At 37.2% G+C, this 27,358-nt stretch overlaps 1 protein-coding gene across 2 annotated transcripts in view; it reads right to left on the bottom strand.

The window, feature by feature from the left end:
- Nucleotides 1-3,195: 3,195 nt before the first annotated feature.
- The window catches only part of LOC306861119 (PRKC apoptosis WT1 regulator protein-like), a 68,759-nt gene continuing 44,596 nt past the window's right edge, over nt 3,196-27,358 (bottom strand). For both annotated transcript variants that reach the window (XM_079403209.1, XM_079403210.1), the window contains exons 4-7: nt 26,334-26,362; nt 22,422-22,518; nt 20,928-21,032; nt 3,196-6,142 (exon numbers count right to left, since the gene is read on the bottom strand). In XM_079403209.1, the coding sequence (XP_079259335.1) occupies nt 6,056-6,142; nt 20,928-21,032; nt 22,422-22,518; nt 26,334-26,362 (318 nt within the window). In that variant the 3' untranslated portion in view covers nt 3,196-6,055. The remainder of the gene's footprint in view (nt 6,143-20,927; nt 21,033-22,421; nt 22,519-26,333; nt 26,363-27,358) is intronic.

Raw genomic sequence — 27,358 nt, 5'->3', positions numbered from 1 at the left:
CAGCGCGTTACAATGGTGAGGGAAAAGCTCCGTGTATTGCGTATAATCACATCCATACAGTCTATGATCACAACAACAACAACGTTTGTCAGGCATCTACATTGTCATCTGAGCAGATTACAAAGATTAAACGAGTAGTTTTTTTCAACTCTAAAACATGAAATGGGTTCAGTTATCTGCTTTTGCCAAAAAACGACTGTTGGGAGTTATCTGCTTTTGCTATAAAACAAAGTTTTATGTAAAAAAAACAAAAAAAACAACTTTAAATGATCTTTAATTTTGTAAATTACCTGTATTTGTTTAGTTATTATTACTTTATAAAAACAACCCAAATGCAGTTTGATTGATATTACTTGGAATGCGTATTTAAAAAAACGTGATTTCTGGTAAAAAAAAAAAAAAAAAAAAAAGTTATCGGTTTTTGCAAATGAACTCTTTGGTTCAGAATTGTTATTTAATCCAGAATCATGCAGCTCTACTTCTAGGGCTGGAAATTAGTTTGGCTGTATATGGCTCAGTAACTTCCAAAATAGTCTTAAAACCAACATAAAAAAAAATTGTGATAAGATTATGGATTTTCAACCTGTCTGAACAATTAACCCCTAATTATATAGTAGGCCTACAAAATAATGAGAAAACAATCTGTTGCATATTTTTTTGGACTGTTTAAATTTGTTTCACGGGCTGTTATCCTCTGGTTCCCAGTTTTTCAGATTTGGTATGTCTTAAGATAAAGATGAGAGAAGTGATGTTTGTCACGTGGCTTAGTTATGATTACAGCAACAGCAGAGTGAAGAGTGAATCCACAACTATTGTGTTAAAGCTGAAGCATGAAGTGTCCTCAGAACGGTGAGATCTTGTCAGTTTTGTTCAATTAGCAGTTATTAGCAGACTCCATTAGCCAGCGTAGCTCTGAGTCAGTATGGGTTTTTTGTCAATTCTCTGCTGTTTGTCTCTGTATATCTTGCAATCGCTCCATGACTCTTCTTTCTTGCTGGTGAAGATTGTACTTTACTGTGAGCCAAAAGGAATGGCTAATAGCTTGGTGGGCAATACTTACTCCCGATACGAATAATCCTGGGTTCAAATACATATGAATTTTCATTTTATAAAAGGCAGTTCCGTGCCAGTTCTTTGGATCGGTTTCAGTGACTTGTACTTTGAGCTCAAAGCAACAGCGAATAACTTTTTTTGTGCCAACTTAAACCTATCATGCACCAACTACTGCATTACTATCTGTAAAATCGCTGTTCAGCACAAAACTAAACATTGAGATATTTATAATAACTGAAGTGTAAATAATCATAATCCTTTGTAACTTTTGCCAATCATGTCAGTCCCACTCTGTAAACACTGATACAGCAGAAAATCACTTTCGGGCTAGCTTACTTAACTAGAATGAATAAATTTCAATCAATTAAATAATTTATACTTTTAATTGAATTCATTGAAACTTAAAGGCCTCTTAAGGAGTGTCTCCAGTTAGTTTGAATGAATACATTTTTCCTAACACAGGGTCACGATGCAAGATTATCGTCTGAGCTTCCATCATCTTTGCACAGAAAGGGAAATGTGAGCGGGGTCAGTACAGTCAGGGAACGTCAGCATCCAGCACGGTTACTTTAGCAACAAAAATGTTTAAAGGTACAGGAGTGTTAAAGTTCACTAATTGACGCGTTCGCGTCTCCACTCTTCCCAGAAGAGTCCGCATGGCTCTTTCTCCATAAAAATGCTAATCCAGATGCACGTCTGTCCCGGAGTGGCGGAGAGGGGGAGACGAAGCAATTACTAAAGCATTAGCGCGATAGCAGGCGTTCCTCTCTCGGGGTGAGGGCTCTAATGACCACAGAGGCGTCGCTTTATTAATATGCAGGCGAGCCATAGCAGAGTCCCTGCATCCTCTAGATAGCAAAGCCTTCTGTCCGCTAGCCTCTGATTGGTTTTATGAACGCCTCACGATTTCCTGCTGTGGCAATCTGGGGCCCGTTCTATTCACAGAGGACTTAAATCACACAGCGGGAAACACTGGGTGAAAGCTGTAAAAGAATGCTGTAAAGCATGTAAAGCAGATGCCAGGATCAAAGTTCACCCCCAAGAAAAATTGTATTTTGCATAAAGTAGGTAAACAAACCAACCAATATACAATCTTGTGCCTCAGATTGTGGTCATATTTCATGTAAGTTGAAGGGACAGTCCACCCAAAAAGGAAAACTGTCCTAATTTACTGTCCCTCATGTTGTTCCAGTTATGACTTACATTTATGACTAAGACCTACTTCTGTGGGACATAAAAGATAATTTGGATTATAAATTTGATTCTTTTCATTCAATTTATCATTATTATTATTTTTATAAATTTTTTTGTCTGTACAATGTGGTGAAGTAGATGATGACAGAATTAACTTCCTAATTTCTAAATAAAAATAAAGTCTAAATAGGGATGGATGATTAAAAAAACAACAACAATCTTTGAATAGGCCATTATTTCAGTATTTTAATAATAATAATAACATTTAATGTTTAACTCTTTCCTCGCCAGCGCTTGTTGCCAGCCACCGCCAGCGTTTTTGCTGATTTTCATGAAAATTTCATGGCCCCTAGAATATTTTGTTGTATGATTATCTGATCATGCAATATATCAAAATAAAGATCAGACCCTCTACTTTCAAAAAAAAGAAAAAAAATATTTTAGCTTCAAATATTGTTCTTTTAGTTTACTTTAACACTTGAATGTAGTTAGGTTTCATAAAAAAAAAAAAAACATTTTGAGCAAAAAGCTGAGAAAATGGCATTTTTATCTAATACTACATCTGGATCATATTCAGTAATATAATCAAAGCAAAGGTGCAGTAGATGGCTTCTACTCCCAAAGCTTGCACAGGCCTTTACCACTTTCTGGACTGACATTTCACTCTGTAACATTAGGCAGTTTTCATTTATATGTGGCTAGTGTTGATGATCACATTATTTTTCATAGATTGCATGTTTCTGCGTCTTCCTTGTCTGTGTTTTTGATTAGCACTTTCTAGACTCATTCAGGAGATGCATAAAAGCGCCCCCTAGCTTATAACAGTGAGAAAACATACATTTTGTAAGTAATACATGTAATTATAAATAAAAACATACATTTTCTTTACTGATTTTAACAGTTTTTCCTCATTACAGTAATGGAAAAAGTTGCTGAAGAAAAGCAAATGGCATGAAAGATTTTTATTGAATTTATTGACTTATTCAATCTTCTGTACATGCATTATGTAAAGCGGTGGGATACAGATATCTCCCACCCCTATACACTAAAAAAAAAGAAAGGATACCCCCTCAAATGACTTTACAGAATACATTTCATTAGCATTGTAGATTAGCATCGATGTAGATATGAACCCCTAAAGTGGTGATCTTACAAAAGCAATTTAACGTAAAGTAATAAATGTCATATCGCGGTCTTTATCGGCTACGAGAGACCATGTGAACGGGCTTAACGTCTCCAATTGATTTGGTTATTTTGAAAACGCACAGCAGTGGCCTAGGCTATACAAACCGTACACGATGAATAGCTACATCTATTGATACCAAGAGTTTAAACAACTTGTAAACATTTGTACAGCGTGTAAAATGTAGAAATCAGACAATAACAGATAATATTCATTACAGAATTTGCAAGCTCCAAGCCAGAGACACGTTCATTGCGCTACGCTCTCGGAGGCCGAAACACAGAACCGGTCCTAGTTAGTGTTGTCACGATACTGGAATTTCTAACTTCGATACGATACCTTGAAAAATATCGATACTCGATACCATTTTCGATACCATGGAGAAAAAAACTGCCACAATATTAAGGGGGTAATTTTTTTAATTTAAAGATAAATGTAACAAGTCGAGAACATGCGGTATATTTTACATGAACAAAAAAATGTCTTGAGGTACTGCATTTGATGATTTATTTATTAATCTTGTATTAAACTTAGTTAAATGTTATTTGAAACTGACGTTTACTAATACATGTACTAATTAAAATCCAAAGTTCTATTTGTTGATATTCTCATTTGCTTCATAACCAAAATATTTCCAGATATAGGGCCCTATGAAATCCCTTTTATTTTTCCCCAAATTCCGTTTAATTTTTTTCGACATTCAATTTTTTCCATTTTAATTTTTCTGAATTCCGTTTGAATTTTTCTGGACTCTTTTTTTTTTTTAATGGTCAAATTAAATGCTATTAATCTAAAAGCATGTCTAATTCATTAAAATCATGAAAATTATACAATTTAATTTATTAAAAGTGTAACAAAAATGACACGTTTAGGGCCGTATGAAATGTTTAATTTTTTTCTCACCTTATGTTTTATTGTTACCAAATTCTGTGTTTTAGCATGTCTATTATTTGAATGCATACAAACTATTTTTATTTATTCTTACAGTAGCCTTATGAAATGTGTTTTCCCCTCAGAAATTCTGTGTTGTGTATTTAAATTTTACTGGATATCAGATGAAGGCATAAAACAATTTTAATTAATTTATATTTGAATTAATGAAAATTAAACATTTACATTTTTGGCAAATGAAGGGGATTTACTATTAAAATTAAAATATTTTGTGATTATTTCTTTTAAAAAAATTAACAGTAGTAGTAAGTAGTAGTATTATGTACATTCTACTAAATAATAGTAATATAGCCTATTTCTGGCACACGGTCTTTAATAGGCTGTTAAAGCGAACTTTTATTTTGACGGGTTGCCGTGAATACTTCTAAAGTTCTGTGTGTGTATGATATGACGCTAGTTTTACTCAAATTAAATGGTAAAATGCTCATAAAGTGCCTTTCAGATCAGTTCTGGAGATATTGTTGATGTATTTATGTCCTCATTGAGACGACAGACGCTGAAATCAGCGCGAGCGCCACATTAGTAAACACAACCGCACGTGCGGCACATTCACACAGAGCAGAACATGCAGGATTCATATTTAAATCCACTTTTGCTGCTTAATATTTACAGATACTAGTCCATATCGCGATTTGATTTAAGTGTAATGACCTACTTTTGATTAATTCATCCAAACTTTGACAAATTCCGTGACATTCCGCGTTAAACTGTAAATTCCGTTTTTATGACTGGATTCCGTGCGCGTTCTCTGCATCGCGGAGATCATAAATCCCTACAGATAGCGCTCCTGCTGTGTTTTTTAACAACCAGAGCAGTCATCTTTCTATTCACTTCACTTTTGCTATTTAACCAGAGCGAAGGAGACTAGTGCGGTCACGTGTGGTGCTTGTCCACGCGCCTTAGGAGAGAAGTGAAAGTGACAGCTCGGGTATCGGTGTATCGATACTTCGGGAAATTAATATTGGTACCGTTCAGATATTTCAGTATCGATATTTATCGAAATATCGATATTTTTGACAACACTAGTCCTAGTACTGCCAACTGCCAGGGATGATCAGTTACCCAGATTAAAATGAGGCCACAAGTTTAGACGTGGGCTCCTGTCCAACAGGCACTTTTTGGACTCATGGGTAATGATGTGTGTTAAAGAGACAGACTTTAAATGTAAAGGCAATTGTGGCCACTTTTAACTGATAGAGGAAGCTGAAATATCCTAAAAGTGCAATTCGAACAATTTGAGATTTGAATGTAAAAAAAACTGAGCTAGAAAATAAAAAGAAAAAAATTTGGTGCCACACCACATACATTCAAAGGCATTTCCTCTTTTCGTTGTCCTGCGTAAGCCTTAAAAGAACAGTCAGCGCAGCCTATGTACACACATTTACATTAAATAGAAGGCGAGTTCCTTTTGACAACCTCAGTAAAAGCGGGAGGCCTCGAGTAACACCGCGTCAGGCGGCTCGTTTTGACATCCAGGGGTCCGGGTTCTCAAAGCCTACCCAAGGCGCGCACGCATCCTCTTCCAGAGAGAAACGACAAGACGGACAGACACGTAAGACCAGAGCAGAATACGTAAAGGACAGAGGCGAGCGGCGGTGGCGTCGTTCAGCAAATCCCTCCGGCTGCCACAGTGAGACACAGACTCCATTTTAGTCATCCTTGGGTCGCTGGGTTCTACCTGGTGAGTTGGCCAACCACTTTGAGCAAGGTCTTATTTTCCTGCTTGAGCTGCTCGTTCTCATCTTCAATATCATCCAGATCCTGAAAGAAAAGTCAAATGTACAGACAGCGTGATTATCAACTGATTCCAATAGAGGTTGACGTTAGAGCATAGCAAAGCTAATAATATAATATCTGTAGCACAAGATCTGTACACACATCTGTAGTATTTTTAAAGTTTTTATTTTCAAAGAAAGTACAGTGATGAAAGCCAAAATATTAAATGTCATTGATGTATATTTATTGAGTAATCCACTATTCTGTAGAAGGGGTCAAAATGACTTCAGAAAGACTGCAGTATTATGTTATTTTTACACAGAGATTGGTAGGTCTATACACAGTTTCAATGACAACAACATAATTGCTACTGCCATTTTGTGGCCCAAACTTAACTTAAACCGCAAAGTCCCTAGAGTTATGGAAGGCCGTTTCTGCCACTGAATAAAAAAAAATAATTTGCGGCTTATATCACAATTCTGACGTTTTTTTTTTTTTCTCGCAATTTCAACTTAACGTCTTGCAATTCTTACTTTGTCACTTTTTTTTTTTTTTTTACTAACTGACGAAGCAATCTCTGTGTCAAAAAGTCATTTTGACCCCCCTCAACGAAATAGTGGATTACTCATATACATTGATTTTCTTTTATACCTTTCTACCTGAACCACATGTCCCTGGCTCAAATTGGGATTTTGTTAATATTTTTTATCTCCGGTGAGAGAAATACCTAAATGAAGATTTAGATATTTCTTTCACCTGATGAAAAAAATATGAACAAAATCCCAATTTGAGCCAGGGGTGTCTGGTTCAGTTGATAATGAATGACCCATATGTGTTGAAATAGCTAAATTTGAAGATTCTCCTATTCCTATACTATGTTCTTTAGTATTGTTTGGTTTTGGAGGTGGTGTTAGGATGCCAGTGCTAGTTGCGCAAGTCAATGTGCTTATAAAATACGTGGTGTACTGTAAATTGAGCAAGATAGAGCATTGAGGGTAAAAGCATCTGTTTAGCTTTTACCTCTTTAGCGTACACTTTTAAAAGTGTACTTATTTGTCGGCATTGTGTGCTTTGCTATCGTTGAAAGTTAAAACATAGCATCTCTGTCAGGTCTCCTGTTTGCCAGAGCAGGATTAATAATAACAAATGAAGCGTTAGCAGGTTCAATTAGCGGCAAACAAGCTGTGGACTCATCAAAAGCTCTGGCAGTAAAGTGACAAGTTTCATTTACAGTTTCCTCCGTCACTAACGATGACGGACAGTCGGCGGGATTACTCGCAGCATGTTGAAACAAGCTCCAAAACAAAGGTTAAGTTGTTTAAATGGAGGCTATGCATACAACTATGAAAAGTAGCGCTTGATTTTCCAGGAAAGGAAAGAAATATATATATTATAATAGAATTCCAGTGCAGTTTTTACGAGAAAAGAGCTTTGTACACTAAACTTGCAGACAAACTAATTAAACACAGCAGCGCTGCATGTATTAACACTAATTTGAATGCGTTATATGGAGGCAAGATGAAAAGAAATGTAAACTTTTCTTAAAACACCCGTCTTCAAATTCTCTGGCCTCTGTTAACGGCCATATACAGACTAATTATAATAATAGCTTAATGGTTCCACACAAATGGCATTTTGGAAAATGATTGCAGTGCAGTTTGTGCAAGCACGGAACAGAAGATGGTCTGAAGTAAAATAAAAAATGTCCGGTTGATCGGTGCATATCTACTCCACTGTATAAATGAAATATAATCATTGATAAATCTACTTGGCAAGATGGGTATTTTGACATAGGCTACTTTTGTATGTATTTACCCATTCAGGTGGCTCGCGGATGTCTGTGCATGCACTGTTCACACAGAACACAGTGTGCATATATATATATATATATATATATATAGTTTTGATCGATTCATGATTAAAATGCAGTGGTTGCCTCTAATCTCAAATGGCTATGAAAAATAAAGGTGCAGAGTGAAGAATATGCAAATGTTATTTTATGTGATTTTTAAATTTCTGTACCTGAACATCTAAAAACACAAAGCATCATTTAATTTCTATCTTTGTGCTATAGGCCTATATTTAATTGTGCTATTACTTGTCATTTGTTCATGTGTTCTTATTTACTGGCGGTTCACTTGTCTTTTAATAATGTTTGAACTATGTTTGAATATATTTATTTATAGCTAGTGGTTTTTGCTGTGGTATCAAAATTGAAATCAAGAATTGTAAAAATTTAATTGGTATCTAAAATATTGGTGTCATATAAGCTTATTAATTGGAATAAAAGCTAACATATATCAAAAACAACAGCAACTATTTTATTTTTTGTGGCAGGGCCAGTGAAAATGTTGGCAGGGCAAGTAAAAATTTTAACCACAGTAGAAAAAATCCTTAATGTTGAGCCCTGAATGTTGCATAAAGACAGCAGTTGAAGTATTTTTTGTGTTGTGGCGTGCTGTTAATGCTACTCTGGCAGAGACATGGTTGAGATTGTTGAGGTCAAGCAGTGAAGATTTCATGACGCTGCAGTCTAAAACAGAGTTCATCGGGCAAGTCAACGGTAGGCTGTGTAACAGCTAGAAAAAGGCTGCATTTGCAGATAGCATACAGCAGTAGCAGAGCGGGTCTAAATGCATGGCAGCATTCTTTGTACTAAGGTTGTGTTTATACAGTAGCATTTTCAGCTAACAACAGAAAAGATTAGATGCATTATGGCTGGGTGGTATGTCAAGTTTTTTCTTAACAATACCTTTTGTATTGATATACAGTAGTTTTTATACGAGCTCATCTGGAATATAGCGGCAAGCACAGAGCAAGCTGCTGCAGGGAAAGCACGTAATCCAATTCGTCCTAACATGAGACATGCTTATATTAAGAGCTTTAAGATCAAGCTATTACCAGTGTTGGGGTAAGATATTTTTTAAAAGTAATCATATTGCATTACTTCAGAAAAAGGTGAATGGCATTACTTACTGTTTATGGAAAGTAATGCATTATGTTGTTTATGTCACCTGCTTATTTTTAAAGGGGACATCAGATGCAAAATGTACTTTTACATACTGTTTGCATGTTACTGTCTTAGCAGTGTGTGGATACAACCACTGTACAATAATAAAAATGCCCCCCCCCCCCTCCTCCTCCTCCTCCTTTTTTTTTAATCCCCAAAAAACTTAGAAAATCAAGACTGACATTTCAGACTAAGTCGCACTGATGTCATGCTGCTCAGGCCCCACCCACGACCAATGACTGACGGTTCTGCATTAGCATTTTTGGCAACTGTGAGGGCCCTTTCACACCAAAAGTGAAATGAATAAGCCTCAGGCTGAAGGAAGTGCCTCTACACTTGCTCCTGATTTGGCTGAACATGGGGACAGGAGAGCGGTCACTGAATAAAAGGGAAAACAAAGTTGCTTGCGTTACTTGAAAAAGTAACTCCGATAATTTATTGTAAATGTAAAAGTAGTTACTTGGAAAAAAAAGTAATCCGATGCCATTATTTGCATTACTATCGTGATAGCCCCAACACTTGATAACACATAGTTTAAAGCACCTCACCCCGTCAGACACTCTTACAGATACATGTGCTGCTGACAGATAAGCTACCTGCACTGTTTAATGCGTTTGTGATGTTTTTGTCATTGCATAACTTTTTTTTTAATTTTGCAGGTATATTGTCCAGTAAACCAAGAAATGCTGTGTTAAAAAGAACCCAGCGCTGGGTGAAATATGGACAAACCCAGCGATTGGGTTAAATGTTTAACTCAGCCTTCTGGGTAGTTTTGTGTAGCTAGGATTTTTACTGATTCTAAAACTGATATATTTTGAGCTTAAAATGCTCCCAAAATAGGTTGGAAGAAGTAATATTGAATTAATGCACATTTTGTGTTGCTTATAGCTTAATAATAAATGTTGACCTTCAGATTATTGATGATGCGTCTAGTAATTATTGTAGTTTAAAACCTATTGTGGGTTTGTTTTAAGCCAGCCATGAAGTAATTTTGAAACGATAGTTGAGTGAAATTAGGGAAGCCAGAAGGTCAGGTTAAACATTGAATCCAACCGCTGGGTGAAAACAACCTGCTAAGTTTGTCCATATTTGATGGAACACTGGGGTTGTATTTAACACAGGCTTTTTTAGAATGTACGTTTGTAGTATATTTTATGTACTGTATTCGTACTCCAGTCTATGTACGTGTGCGGTTGGAGTGGTTCTGCTGTGGGGTTTTGTGTAGCGGAGCTGATCTCTCCAAGTGTAGGTGGTACAGTGTGTGCAGTGGGTAACGGAAGATGTAAAAGATGAAGCGTCATTTGTGGTTTGTTAACTGTATAGTAATTAAGCACTTGGTGAAGCTTGGTGTATTTATTTCTCACAAAGTGCTGGACTTTGTGAGGCAGGTGCCTGTTTGGGACACACATGTAGCATTAGGAAAGAATATATCTTGTATTCTTTGGGAGTTTTGTAGTGTTTTGAACTGTCAAGAGAATCATGTTGGTTTCAGTTTAAAGGCCCTTCAAACGAAATCGAAGAACGAACTGATATGACATCATTTAGAACTTAAATCAGGCCGAAACGAAGTTCGTTTTGAGTTCGTTTGGGCAGTTCGATACAGCTCACCAAAGCGAACTTTCTGGGGAGTTCGTTTTGGCTCCTAAACACCTTTGAGCTACCATTGGTCCGTGGCGATTATGCAATCGGTGGGTGTGTTCTGGAACTCCACCTCCTTTGATGCGCAATTCTTTTTCCCCAGTTCGTTTCTCATTCAACAAAGGTCAGGCAGGAGAACAACATCTCCAAGTCACTAGCAACATAAATACACTGTCGAATAGCTGAGCTGCCACACATTTATCCGCACCTGAACGATCGCTCACAGGGACACTTTAAAGATTCAGAGAAAGCATTTAATTCCTAGAAAGAAATCGCAACGAAGCTTGGTGTCGACGACCCGGAGTTATGCAAAAAGCGACGTAGAGAAACATCAGATGCAAGTACCAAATACATGTTTCAAATAAATGTTACACCATGCTGCTGCTGTTGTTGTTCTTTCAATAATCAAATTTAAAAGATATACAGTAAATGAAATGCCGTAACATACAATAATAAACCTTTGTTTTTAATCAAATTATGACAACAAAATATAAAAACATGTAATAATTTATCCAGTTTAATAAAAGACCTAGATACAGCATCGTTGTTGTGTTTAGGGAATTCGCGCGAGCGTCGCGACATGTTTATATTAATCTCCAGCAGCGCGGGGTGTTGGAATGTTCGAAAACAGTATACCGTCGCTCAGTCTTTTCGAACTTTTTGCACCCAAACGAAGAACAAAAACTAACTTTGTTTGAAGTATATGAGGAGGCCTTAAGTGTGACCTCCTCATATCTGTCCCTGGAAGCTTGGTGTATTTATTTCTTGATCTTTGTATTGTGTCCTGTTAGTGTGTGTGTATTTAGTATATTACAGGGAGGAAACATAAAAACAAGCCACACGAGGAAAAGGTTTGAGGGGTCCGTGGGAGTCTGACTGTATTTGTTGGCGCGGGCCTCTGAAGCTGTGTTTGTGTTGGAAGGAAGCGAGAGCACAGACTGGAATCGCAGACAAAGATAACAGGCCTGACATAAAAGGGTCAGAACTACCTACCGGGTGTATTCCCAGCAGAAAGCCTAAAGGTAAAGCTGCGTTCTAATGCAGACTGTGACGGAGAGTGTGACACTGGCCTGGCTGGACTACTAATTCAGTCAAGTTTTGCAATGTGGGAAATGTGTGTGTAGTAAACAGTAATAATCAGGGGCGGTTCTAGACTACAGTAACGGGGGGGGGGGGGGGGGGCTGATTCAGTCATTTTTCACCATGTCATGTATCACTGCAATCTATAACAATTTCAACTAAAATGTTTCAACCATCACAAAATGTTAATGGTTTCCACTACAAATACCATTACAAAATGGTTTTCTGTAGTGTGTTTTGGGACAAATTCCATTAGGATTTATTGGTTTTAACAAGCAACCAATTAGAGACCAACAGGGTCCATTACAGTTTCCAGTAAAACCATTACTTGTTTAGTTTTTTTTCAGCAGGGGTTTTATATATATATATATATATATATATATATATATATATATATATATATATTTTTTTTTTTATTTTTTTTTTTATTATTCAATATATCTCCAAAATATATCATGAAATATTTCGATTCTCAAATGCATTTTGCACCTTTATAGATTGTTAGTTGATCTATTATGAGCGATGGGCAAAGTAGCCTAATACTGTAATCTATCAACTACGCATAAAGGCCCGTGTTTTTACTTACAAGTACCAGATATGGGTGTCATACTAGTGTTGTCACGGTACTGGAATTTCTAACTTCGATACGATACCATTTTCGATACCACGGAGAAAAAAACTGCCACAATATTAAGGGGGTAATGTTTTTAATTTAAAGATAAATGTAACAAGTCGAGAACATGCGGTATATTTTACATGAACAAAAAAATGTCTTGAGGTACTGCATTTGTTGATTTATTAATCTTGTATTAATCTTAGTTAAATGTTAATTGAAACTAACGTGTACTAATTAAAATCCAGTTCTATTTGTTGATATTCTCATTTGCTTCATAACCAAAATATTTCCAGATATAGGGCCCTATGAAATCCGTTTTATTTTTCCCCAAATTCCGTTTTATTTTTTTCTACATTCCATTTTTTCCATTTTAATTTTTCTGGTCAAATTAAATGCTATTAATCTAAAAGCATGTCTAATTCATAAAAATTATACAATTTAACATTTAATTTATTAAAAGTGTAACAAAAATGGCACGTTTAGGGCCGTATGAAATGTTTTATTTTTTTCTCACCTTATGTTTTATTGTTACCAAATTCTGTTTTAGCATGTCTATTATTTGAATGCATACAAACAATTTTTATTTATTCTTACAGTAGCCTTATGAAATGTGTTTTCCCCTCAGAAATTCTGTGTTGTGTATTTAAATTTTACTGGATATCAGATGAAGGCATAAAACAATTTTAATTAATTTATATTTGAATGAATGAAAATTAAACATTTTTGGCAAATGAAGGGGATTTACTATTAAAATAAAAATATTTTGTGATTATTTCGTAAAAAAAAAAATTAACAGTAGTAGTATTATGTACATTCTACTAAATAATAGTAATATAGCCTATTTCTGGCACACGGTCTTTAATAGGCTAAGTTAAACTGAACTTTTATTTTGACGGGTTGCCGTGAATACTTTTAAAGTTCTGTGTGTGTATGATATGACGCTAGTTTTACTCAAATTAAATGGTAAAATGCTCAAAGTGCCTTTCAGATCAGTTCTGGAGATATTGTTGATGTATTTATGTCCTTATTGAGACGGCAGACGCTGAAATCACCGCGAGCGCCACATTAGTAAACACAACCGCACGTGCAGCACATTCACACAGAGACGCGCAGAACATGCAGGATTCATATTTAAATCCACTTTTGCAGCTTAATATTTACAGATACTAGTCCATATCGCGATTGATTTAAGTGTAATGACCTACTTTTCATTAATTCATCCAAACTTTGACAAATTCCGTGACATTCCGCGTTAAACTGTAAATTCCGTTTTTATGACTGGATTCCGTGCGTGTTCTCTGCATCGCGGAGATCATAGATCCCTACAGATATCGCTCCTGCTGTGTTCTTTAACAACCAGAACAGTCATCTTTCTATTCACTTCACTTTTGCTATTTAACCAGAGCGAAGGAGACGAGTGCGGTCACGTGTGGTGCTTGTCCACGCGCCTTTGGAGAGAAGTGAAAGTGACAGCTCGGCTAGTATCGGTACTTCGGGAAATTAATATTGGTACCGTTCAGATATTTCAGTATCGATATTTATCGAAATATCAATATTTTTGACAACACTGTCATACCATAAAATACTCTTAATTAGGGGTGTGCGATATGACGATTTTTGATTGTGGACGATAAAAATGTCTCCACGATCTGCTTTTGAAGAAATATCGTAGTATCGCGCTACCGCGCACATTGTCAAATACAGTTCTGGTCTCCGTCTCTATATACTGTACAACACCACATACAGCAGTAGAGTTACTCTGACAGGACACTGCACTTATTCGCGTTCGCAAAAGTACATTATTTGCATACAAGCCTTGCTGGTTAAATGTTTCATTCGCGCGCTGGTCTGACGTGCGCTTGTTCTGAGCGCATACACCTGAAGCACGCGCACTAAAACGCCTGTCTAACAGCGCGAGCGCCTGATTACTCAACTAACTTATATTTTGCGCTAATACTGTCAAAACACACAAGGTTTACATACAGACTGAGTTGGTTATCTCTAAAATGAAAGTAAATAGTTAAGAGAGAAACGGATGCGTGCCTGTTTATTAGATGCGTGCAGCTCTTAAAGGGACAGGACACTAAACGTGCTGTCGACTGTCATTAAAGGGATAGTTCACCCTAAAATTTAATTTCTGTCATTATTTACTCAGTGGAAAACCAAACAGTTGCTGGTCCACATTGACTTTGATAGTAGGAAAGAAAAATCCTATGGAAGTCACTGAGGACCAGCAACTGTTTGGTTTTCCACCTTCTTCAAAATAGCATTTATAAATGTTCAGCAGAAGAAAGAAACTCATTCCGGTTTAAAACAACTTTTGAGTAAATGATGATATAAAAATACAACATTATGACAGAATTGACAGACAGATGACAGAATATTAATTTGTGGGGGAACTATTCATTTAACGTTAACAAAACAACAAAACACAGAGAAAAATCACTCACTATTCTTGACTGAAAAACTTTAATACAGTTGCTTTAGGAATCAGTCTATCTAGTGTTTTATTTTTATATTTGTTCATTCAATTTCATTGAATGCTCTGCTAAATACACCTATTGTACCTGGAAATAAAGCACTGTTTGTTTTATTTGTATATTATGTGTATTTGTAATGTGTATCTTTGTTCTTATTTTTTAATAAGAAAAATAAAATAATGACAAAGATTTTTTATCTTCGCCCTCTTTGGCCTAAATATCTGCCATGCATCTTTGTCTTTCTAGTTTGGCTGTAATGCTCAGACAACTTGTAAAACCAAAATAGTAAAACTAACAAAGAATCGTGATAAAAATCGTGAATCGTGATATTTCTATAAAAAATCGTGATATGATATTTTTCCCATATCGCCCACCCCTACTCTTAATACGACTGACTTTGCATTTAATAAAAACATTGCAAGCACTAATTATCCTATAACACTTTCATTGTACAAAGAGAGGAAAGAACGTTTACATTATCAAAGAACATTTTCACTTCGGTCCAGCGAGTTCAAGCACTGTATGTGTGTGTGTGTGTGTGTGTGTGTGTATGTATGTATGTATGTATATGTATATATATATATGTGTGTATGTGTATGTGTATATATGTATATGTGTATGTATATATATGTACACACACATATACATACACATGAAAAGAAAAACATCAACTGCTAAATTCAAATCTGCGTGTATATATATATATATATATATATATATATATATACACACGCACACACACATACGTACATATATATATATACACACACGTATGTACATGTACGTACACACATACGCACGCACGCACATACACACGTACACACATACATGCGTACATATACACGTACGTACGCGCACACACACACGTACACACACGCACGTGCACACACATATACGTACGTACATACACACACACACACACATACGTACACATATATATATATATATATATATATATATATATATATATATATACACACGTGCACACACACACACACGTACATACACACACGTACGCGCGCACACACACATAGGTACGCACGCACATACACACGTACATACACACACACATACGTACTAGTGTTGTCAAAAATATCGATATTTCGATAAATATCTGGACGGTACCAATATTAATTTCCCAAAGTATCGATACACCGATACTAGCCGAGCTGTCACTTTCACTTCTCTCCAAAGGCGCGTGGACAAGCACCACACGTGACCGCACTCGTCTCCTTCGCTCTGGTTAAATAGCAAAAGTGAAGCGAATAGAAAGATGAATAGCTGGTTGTTAAAGAACACAGCAGGAGCGCTATCTGTAGGGATCTATGATCTCCGTGATGCAGAGAACGCGCACGGAATCCAGTCATAAAAACGGAATTTACAGTTTAACGCGGAATGTCACGGAATTTGTCAAAGTTTGGATGAATTAATCAAAAGTAGGTCATTACACTTAAATCAAATCGCGATACGGACTAGTATCTGTAAATATTAAGCTGCAAAAGTGGATTTAAATATGAATCCTGCATGTTCTGCGCGTCTCTGTGTGAATGTGCTGCACGTGCGGTTGTGTTTACTAATGTGGCGCTCGCGGTGATTTCAGCGTCTGCCGTCTCAATGAGGACATAAATACATCAACAATATCTCCAGAACTGATCTGAAAGGCACTTTATGAGCATTTTACCATTTAATTTTAGTAAAACTAGCGTCATATCATACACACACAGAACTTTAGAAGTATTCACGGCAACCTGTCAAAATAAAAGTTCGGTTTAACTATATTACTATTATTTAGTAGAATGTACATAATACTACTACTGTTAATTTTTTTAAAGAAATAATCACAAAATATTTTGATTTTAATAGTAAATCCCCTTCATTTGCCAAAAATGTAAATGTTTAATTTTCATGAATTCAAATATAAATTAATTAAAATTGTTTTATGCCTTCATCTGATATCCAGTAAAATTTAAATACACAACACAGAATTTCTGAGGGGAAAACACATTTCATAAGGCTACTGTAAGAATAAATAAAAATTGTTTGTATGCATTCAAATAATAGACATGCTAAAACAGAATTTGGTAACAATAAAACATAAGGTGAGAAAAAAAAACATTTCATACGGCCCTAAACGTGCCATTTTTGTTACACTTTTAATAAATTAAATGTTAAATTGTATAATTTTCATGATTTTAATGAATTAGACATGCTTTTAGATTAATAGCATTTAATTTGACCATTAAAAAAAAAAAAGTCCAGAAAAATTCAAACGGAATCCAGAAAAATTAAAATGGAAAAATATTTAACGGAATTTGGGGAAAAATAAAACGGATTTCATAGGGCCCTATATCTGGAAATATTTTGGTTATGAAGCAAACGAGAATATCAACAAATAGAACTTTGGATTTTAATTAGTACATGTATTAGTAAACGTCAGTTTCAATTAACATTTAACTAAGATTAATACAAGATTAATAAATAAATCAACAAATGCAGTACCTCAAGACATTTTTTTGTTCATGTAAAATATACCGCATGTTCTCGACTTGTTACATTTATCTTTAAATTAAAAAAATTACCCCCTTAATATTGTGGCAGTTTTTTTCTCCGTGGTATCGAAAATGGTATCGTATCGAAGTTAGAAATTCCAGTATCGTGACAACACTAATACGTACATATATATATGTACACGTACGCACACGCGCACACACGTACATACGTATATGTATATACATACACACGCACATACACTTACGTACGCACACACATATACGTACGTACATATAGGGTACATATGAAAGCAGTACCATAGTGGCAGTGTGTGAGGGCCCCAGCGGATAGGTCCGTGCAGTAACGAACTGATGATTGGAATCAGGTGAGTGGGAGGTGAGGTCATGGTTGTCGGTGTGGCTGTTTGCCTGGAGCGGCAGTCATCGTGGTCATCCCTGGTCGTGTAAAGACCTGCGCGACTCCAACGAGCACAGGACACGCCACCCTACATCACCTCTACTCTTGCTGCTTGCTTTGCTAGGCTTCCACATCTGCTAGCTTTACAAACTTCCACCAGGACTACGCTCAACATTTCACATTGTATGTATACTCATGGAGATTGTGTCCTCATGACATCTTTTGCTGCTATTGCTCTTCTTCACTTAGTGACTTGCTCTGGATAAACCTTCGCCTAGCTCCCCAATTAAACACACTTGATTCTGCTCATCAGCTCATTACTACACAGAAACCAGCCAGTAGGTTGTGTCAGATAACATACGCATCCAACAGGCACAACACAACTAGGGTTAGGAATGCTCAATTAAGCTAGTACAATAAACACTACGTAAACAGCACACATTCCCATCAACCCTACACGTCTAGGGCACAAGCATCAGGATGCTTCAATTTACACATGCCAACAGCTACCATATACCTCATTTATAACACAGCCACTCCAAAAGGCATGCTTGGAACACCTTTACATGAACATACGCTAAAAGGTACACTACATCATGTCTAATGCCTACAGATGGCATATAAGTACAAAAAATCAAAGCATTACTACCAAGCTACACTACAGTAATTAAAAAAACAACTCTACACTATAAACTCCATCACTACTTAAATAGTAACCTCCTGTACTAAAACAGCACACAGACACTTCGCAGCTATACTTGTTGGAACTGACCACACACCACAAAACTTCAACGTACACATTGTAAACCAATAAAGACTGTTCCAAAACCAAATAATTGTGCTACTACTTTCTTCCATGAGGACTCGCTATTAATCTGACAAGGCAAAGCAACATTTACTTCACTTCAGCTGCTTTAAAAGGAACTCGCTACTTTGCCTTCAAACAACTTTACAACTGTCTACATTAACATGCCGTCATCTCACATTTCATTTTACATACAACAAAAACACATTAATTACACATACTACCAGTGTGAACCTACATGTAATAACTACCGAATGGATCGTCTACAGTACAACCATACATTTCAACTACAAGTGCTGACAACATCCTATCATTTCACACTCACCCCATGTCAATAACAGCACCTTAACGGACTAATTACAGACAATGCTTTCCCAGTGTGATGCTGTCAGCTTCATAAAGACACTGTCACTGACACCAGACAGTCAAAGTGTGAACAAGTTACTAGTACAGCTCCACGACTACATGCAACAAACAATGCTGAAAAAAAAACATCTTTGCTTACAAGCAAGCTTCTACAGTTGGACTGCATCAACCACCGCATCAACTTTTAAAGCTCATAAGCACTATGTGCTTAGTCTATCCTTCGTACCCTGCATGGGCCAAGTGCATGTTCAAAGAGTTCGGCCTCTTTCATGCTCCACAATGATTGGCCTGCAGCTTCAAACACTCATAGTTTCTAGCTCTGGTTCACAATAACACAAACACATAAAACAAGGTGAGTAAGTCCCTTTGGATCTACACCTAAAGGATACAGTGTCTCAATAATGTTGATCAAACTTCCAATCGGGCCCAACTGAGTGGCAGTCACCTCACCATAAACACTTACCTGCTGGAAATGCACTGAGGCCTGAAAGCATGTGTTACCCTAAAGCAGAGGATGATTGGAATCTTCCACTAAGCTGCTGAGCGCCTTTACAATATGGAGCTAATTGCTGCGAGATAGTGACGTGGTTGTTTGATAATCGTTTCTGTTTAGTTGCAGCCTACGTGAGACATGGCTGTTTGGGGAAGGCCAAAAAAAGGGGGCAAAAAAGCTTTCCAGAAAGCAAAACACCTGCAAACTCGAAGTAACCGCGGTCTGCGAGATGCTTTAGTAAATAGCGTGAGAGCTAATGGACATTACTCATCCTCTAGCCTGTGTAAACAAGTGTAAATATAACAGTGTGCTTATGTCCGACTCAGATGCTTTTAATTACGACTCTGCTTAATGGGATGCTCTGTGTGACAAACATGCCAATACTGCTGAAATACGAGTACTAAAGCACCCCAGGTCAAACTTTGAGAACGTGCAAGAGCCACGTCATTTTTTAGCCTTTATTTTATTGCTTTAGCCAAAACATTTGTCATCACCAACTCACTTCATTTAAAGCAGTGTCTGCTAATTCAAGACCAAAAAACAACAACATTTTACACAATGTTACGTTTTTACCTTCTGTGCCAATCTGCTGCTATAAAGGCCTACTTTTACTAGGTTTACTGGGTTCACTTAACAGTATTTTAACAACTACTCCTTAACTGATAATCTTGTAAAGGTCATATACAGTCAGGTCCATATGTATTTGGACAGGCACAATTTTGATTATTTTACCTGCTGACCAAAACACATTCAAGTTAGTTAGATAGTCATAGTACAAATGGATGATGACCCAAAACATAAGCCTCTTTCACACAGAAAGTCCGGAAAATACACGGATAATGTGTCCCGTGATTTGTCCCGGGATTGTTTGATTGTGGTTCATTCATTCAATTAATTTTCGACTGTTTAAAAATTGTTGTCATTCCTAAGCATTTTATGTTGTATTAAAGCTTAAAGTCTGCCCTTCAATTTCATCTTGATTGTTTTATTTCTCAATCTGTTCTGGTGGCATACAGAGCCAAAATTATGAAAATTGTGTCAGTGTCCAAATATATATATATATATATATCCTGACTGTAGTTTCAATTAATTCATAAAAACATCATGCAAGTGTACTGACTGCCTATATTAAAACCATGTTAAATATTCACTGCTAAATCTACAGACAATTCTGGAATATGAAATTTGGAAATGGAAAACGTATCGAAACCCTGATTTGAGGTAAGCCCAAGAGCGTGTACGAGCTGCCTATAAATTGTAACTTCAAATTAATCAACACTTTTATAGCAGTTATATTGACATTTCCGCCTCCGTACGCAAATGAAAGTAGTTACCGAAGGGGAAATGAAATTATGTATGACAGATAATGCTTCTGGACACCTGCGCTTGTAAAGTCACTCGTTTGGGGGCAACGAGACGGCTGTCTGCTTCTCACCCGGTTTAGTAGGTCGATCTCCTCCTTCAGCTTAACGATCAGCTCGTCCTTGTCCTGGTGGGCTTTCAACAGGCGACTGTTCTCCTGTCTCTCCACGGCCAGTTCCTGTGAAAGTGCAATTCCGTCAGATCCAAAGCCTTAAACGCAATTACAGTAGTACATTGTGTGCTGCTTTGCCTACTTTCGTACTTCTGTATGCAAATAAGCACTGTTAGGAGTGACTAATCAGATTACTGCCATGCGTGACAGGTTTCTGAATACTTGATAGACACTGATATGGAAATATGGGTGATTGTCAATATCATGGTCTTTTCCAAATGATTTTGCACCTTAGTTCACATTAACGCTCTAGAAATGCACAAAAGACAGCACCTTGTAAGCTGCTTGGTTATGTTTTTGCAGCGCTGTGCATGATAGTGACATTTCTTTGCTCTAAATTTCTTTGTTCTACATCATAGCATTCAACATACATTATCAAGTAGCAACCTCATTTTTGGTATGGACAGAAAAATAGTTTATTTCAAACTTGGCACATCGAGCGTGGTTAGGATGTGGTGTTTGTTTTATTCAAAACAGAACATAAAAGACTGCTGTCCGTGTTCCCTACGGCTTTTCCTTTCGCTTAGGAGGTAAATGGCTCAATTCTCCCTCTTACAAATGTTTATCATCCATCACACCTACACGTAGGAGCATGTGAACATATGTTCCTACATGCTCAGAGACAAATTCATATTTATGACTATAATTCAGGGCTATAAAGCAGCACCTCGATTGACCATCGCTACAGACGTTACAATCACGATCATGTCTTAATGCATCATGTGCCTTTAAGATCACTGTTTGGCTGATCTTCAAGTTTAAGAAATATTCATCTCGCTGTTAAAGCGTTTGCTGCATGCAAATTTGTTGCGTGGAAAATCTTAAGCCAATTAAGTTGAAGGTTATTACAATGCTGTCTGAATCACGCTGAGAGATATAAGTGAAACCTTATGAAACCACTGCAAGATAAGGTGCTAAAAAAACTCTAGGCTTACTGGGTTTGGATATGGACCCCATGCTGAAATGAAATTTAATATCAGTATATGACAATGAATCTGTGTGGGTTCCGGGTTTGAAAGTATGCTGACATTTGAGAGTATGAGGCATGGGGTTTGGTCTCATGGCGTTTCGCAAAAGCGCTGCGGACGGAGATGTCTTCCAGAGAAAGGTCAGGATTGCGACAGTCGGAAACGGCACCGGTCATTTGGTGTCAACCTAAAGATAGCAGAAAGCCATCGGAAACAGGATGAAATGTTGACATTTCTGCCTCGTGCCAAAGGCAATGCCGATTGAGTATGTCTACAGATTGAGGCAAAAATTGGACTCGATGGATACGAGGAAAATCTACGAGATCAAAAAGTTCAGGTCAAATGTGTTGTTTGGGACAGGAGCTGTGTGAAAAGCTGTAGGTAGGACAGGCTGCTCTATGTTGATGGTAAATGCATAGAAACATACCCTTTCTAGCTCCTCTATCCTTCTCTCCAGGGCTGTGGGTGCAGCTCCGCTGCCTTCCCTTCCGTGTCGATGGCGATGTCTGTTTCCGTCTTCGTCGCTGTGCACACACAAAAAAATTATAATTAATTTCTAACTGCAAACAACTTATATATATTTTAGCTGGAGCATCTAAATGAATAGGCCTACATATTACCTTCCCTTTGAACATCAAATACAGCACACAACAAACTAAAAGTTGTCATGCATATTAATGGTGAAAAACATTTTCGAACAGTGTGCCTAGTTTGTGACTCACAGCTGGCAATGCCGCACCTCTAATGGAGACGTCTCCTTAAAAGCATAAATAAAAATAATAAAAGCAGGTGCAGGCTTTTTCACTGTGTTCTGGTTACAAAAGATGCCTCGCTAAAACATCTTTTCACATATTTTTCTCCCTTCAAACGAGACCTCAACCTTTTTCCAACATAATGGCTTGGAAAGTGCGTCATTTATTTCGTAGGAACGGAAATAAGAAAACTTGAGTAGTAAATTATCAGAGTATGAAAAGCCTTTTTATAACACAGTAGAAGGCATTAGAGCAATGCGCTTTCATTAGCGAGGAGAACAGACCTGCTTCTTACAGGACTGTGCCTTGGGACACCGCTGTGCAGCTAGTCAAAAAAAAGGGGGGAATGGGGTTGGGGAAGAATATGTCTTTTTCCATTTGTTTCACTCTCTCCCCATCTTTCTCACTCTTAGCGTAGACCAGACGCTCTGGGAATATTCATGTGGAACTTATTTTAACCATCTTCATTTCAGTAATTACATATGTGTAAGACTTGAAGAGGATTCGTTCGTAATATTTCACTCATTCGGCTGATAACCCTTTCCCGGGAATCAAATTATTGGGCCTTCTTTTCACTTCAGAGTGTTGTTCTGAGCTAGGCCTGTCTGTACATTCCACAAAAGCGGGAAGAAAAGAACTGGCAACGAATCAGAGAAAGGCTCGTGTGTGTGGTCTTTTTTTTTTTTTTCACCTGCATGAGGATTTGCAGATTTATGAACTCCCTGCATTTCCACGCTCCCTGAAATTGTATGTAATGTTAAAGATTTCATGTATCAAAAGTTAGATGCGTTGACTTAAACGATGGTGTGAGAATGGGGCGCCCAATCCATGAAGGACTGAGAATAAGCTGTAAACCTGAACTTTTGTGCTTCTAATTGGTGACGTTGATGGTGCGGAAATGATCTGCCTTAAATGAAATATGTAAAATTCTGTTTAAAAAACTGAATATAGAAAGCTAGTCTTCATATGTGTGTAATGTTACACTGCCTCACCTCAAATCTAGATGGTTAAAACCATATCTGTCCAACATTATGTCCTATATATATATATATATTCATTCAATTGGAAAGACAAAAAAGAAGCCAAGTGCTGTTTTGAAGCATGCGATCAGACCTGCAGCGTGCGTTTGTGGCCACTCTCAAGTTAAAATAGGACACAGCTCTAGTCAAAACAACTCGTCATTTTACATTTCAAACATTTACATTTCACAGCTACCAAAAAACATCATTCAGAAATGTTCTTGAAATTGCTGTGAAATCAGCTGTGAAAGTGACAAACGCGACCCTGGCACCACAGAAATATCCTGCTCTGGCTGAAACTAGCTTCAATCGCCTCTCTCTTCTAAAGGTTTTTACACTTTCTAACCACAGACGGGCTGAAGGGAGCTCGGGCGCTGAAAAACCATTTGCCAGCTCAAATGTTCTCCGTGGTTATTCCCAGAGTGTCTCTCTTTTGACAGACGGCCGGTCTAATCCTCCAGCTAATGAGGAGGTACGGTGAAGTGCTTCATCTAATGAGGAGATTCAGGTCAAACGTACAGAATGTGCATCCGACCGGCCTAATGCTCATGGACCCAAACTATTTAGCTAAGACCAGCGTTATTATTAATATTATTATTGCTCATTCTTAGGATTAGAGATCTAAAAAAAACCCTAAAAACCTGCAAATTGGACATGAACAGCATCTCAAATTGTGTGCTTTCTTTGAAGTGATTGAACTTTCCTAGTACATTATAATTATGGACCTGAGCCATGCCTAGTGACTTTTCGGGTGGCCTTTTTTTTTCTTCTTCTTCTTGGTGACAAAGAAACCACCTAGCAATGTTCTGGCAACAATCTAGCATAGTGATGACGAGTAATTTTCTTCAGAAAATGTGAAATTGTAGTTTCAAAAAAATGCATTTGGCCCTGATATGTTTCAAAGACGTTACACATCTATTGTTATTCAACACTGAAAACGACAGAAAAAGTAGAAATAATAATAATAAAGGAAACCCTAAAGGAAAAGGTCCAGTAATGCATCCAGATGAGGTGTGTGATGCATTTCGCCATGGCTCTATCAGTATAGTGTAGTCTGAATCTGATAGACTCGGAGAACGGAGCAGATGTCCAATCTGAATGTTCATGTCCTGGGAATGTAACAAGCCACTCTGTTGCATTAGTCCCCTGTGGAGAGGAAACGGGAGGAGGCAGAGGTAATGATCTGCTCCTGGAAACCCGGCAGGGGGCTTTGTGTGTATGAGAGAGAGAGAGGGCCGGAAGTCAACTCTAAATATGTTGGCCGTGCTAGCTGGCCGCAGATTTAATTCATTTTGTGTTCATTCCTCAAGAATAAACTTTTGGTTAGGACTCAAATAACCATAGTAGACATATTTTACTTGTCTCCGAAACATTAACTATCTGCAACAGAACGTCATTACTTTAATGATTATGGCTAGCACTTCTTTTGTTCTGATGCATTGTGATACGTATTGTATGTTTATTTACACTGATTTGAACGTAAACAGCGTATCCATGCGTTACTGATGATAGAGAATAGCATACGCACTTTGCGTCCATCGTATGCTTTTCAAAATGCCGCTATGCTGACACGGAGAGACAGAGGAGACGAATTGTTGAATAAATGCCGTTATTTAAATTTTTTCTTTGCGTACAAAAAGTATTCTTAAGCCTCCCGGTTTTCATCCAAAATACCTTAAATTGTGTTCCAAGGACAAACGAAGCTTTTACAGGTTTGGAACGACATGGGGGTAAGTGAATATTGACACAATTTTCATTTTGGGGTGGAGTATCCCTTCAATTTGTGTTCTGAAAATAAACGAAGGTCATACGGCATGAACGACATGAAGGTAAGTAATGACAGAATTTAAATTTTTGGTTGAACTATCCCTTTGAATACTGATAATACCTCCATTTACATCACAGATCTACTTTAAAATTTCTCCCTTACAGTTGAATGAATTACTTGTGCATTTTAAGAATCAGTTCAAAAAAGCAATTGGTGCGTGAATCTCAACTGCTGCAACCTGTATAGAAAAATTGAATGTGACATTTGGAAATGTTTAAGAAAAATAGCCATTGTTGGGCCAGGAAGTGTTTCCGTGAGAGGTGACACAGGGTCATGCTGGATATTTCTTTGGCAAAGTCACTCAGTGTTTGGTTTTGGAGTGAGTTTTAAGTTTAGACTTCCTAGAACTTTTCTCTTAATTTCGTCTGCTCAGCTTGATACAAACAGTCCACTTGTATCATTCAAGTGGAAACAAATTCAGGCTTGACTTTGCTGCCAACTGACAGAATGAAAGCAACTGGCATTCTTGCAGTGGCTCTGAAAATGAGTCCAGTTAAGCCATGCTGTCGTTTCACAGGCTTTAAATCCCTTTCTTCTGACAAGACGCTTCTTTTTCAGCAGTTTTGCTAAGGGAAATTTTCAAACCAGGAGAATACTTTTTACATCTGACAGAAGCCACCAGAAGAGGTCTAGAGTTGCGGTCAATGGCTAAAACGGTTTAATCCCTTCAATCTCACTCTGCGCAGTGCAGAAAAGACACAATTTACCCTCTGACAGATATTAGATTCAGTCAGACTCACCTCTTATGACTTCTGGATCTCGGAGTGTCCTGAAAAATAAAACAGAGGCATAAAAATGAGAATAACCTCTTGGTTTAAATTGACAAACAGACAGACCTATATACAGATACACAAACACAAACCCACACGCAACAGCCTCCCAATAGTTTCTGTTGGCCTTTGAATGGTATGACTTACTCTATTCATACGCCCCTTTCTGAGGTACCAAAGCTAAACCAGGCAAAAAAAAAATAAATCAAAAAACAATAAATCCAGGAGCTAGAACTCAAACAGAGCTGAACCTTACGGTTGTGTTTGCTTCAAAGAAACAAGTTCCATCACTGAGACGGCCTACAGGTTATGGTTTTCATTCTCAAACTCTCACTAAAGGCTGATATCTATCCAACTGTCAATACAAAACACTTTCAGACACATATGTTCCAGGAACACAAAGCTTGGCTATTCAAAATATTTAGGTTCATGTTTTTCTTCTTTTTCTTTAACCACAATCAAATTTTACTAATCATTCCTCTTATTGCCTCAAAGCCTCTCGAAATATTGTTTGGCTGAAGCAAGATATTGGCAATCTAATTCCACACCACCACCACAATATCATCATCTCTTTATACACAAAGCTCTAGGGAAGCGTATAAAGTTTCAACCATCATAAAAACATATTTCAGAGGCAAAATCCTTTTTTAATGTCATTGCATCTATCTCGTAGTTCTTGGCCTGATTTTGAGAAATTAAATGTTCAAGCAAAATAACCTGTGCGGGTTTCAACAGATAGGCCTACATCACAAAAAAATCTTTGAACAATGCTGTACTGTACCCTAAAAATGTGTTCTTACAATCTGTTTCTGGTCTTATTGTGAAGAATTTATCACTGCATGTTAAACCTAGACAAAATGTGTGTGAGAGAAAGAGAGATGAGGGAGGTAGGGAAACTGAAATGGAGAAAGCAAATATATTAATTGTATTCAGCCCAGTTTCTCTCCTGATAAATTGCACATTGCTTAAAAAGGAATTCATAGCTGTTTGCGATG

This window comes from Barbus barbus (genome assembly GCF_936440315.1).
Source record: "Barbus barbus genome assembly, chromosome: 42".
NCBI lineage: Eukaryota > Metazoa > Chordata > Actinopteri > Cypriniformes > Cyprinidae > Barbus > Barbus barbus.
This window is presented reverse-complemented; position numbering and strand designations above follow the sequence as displayed.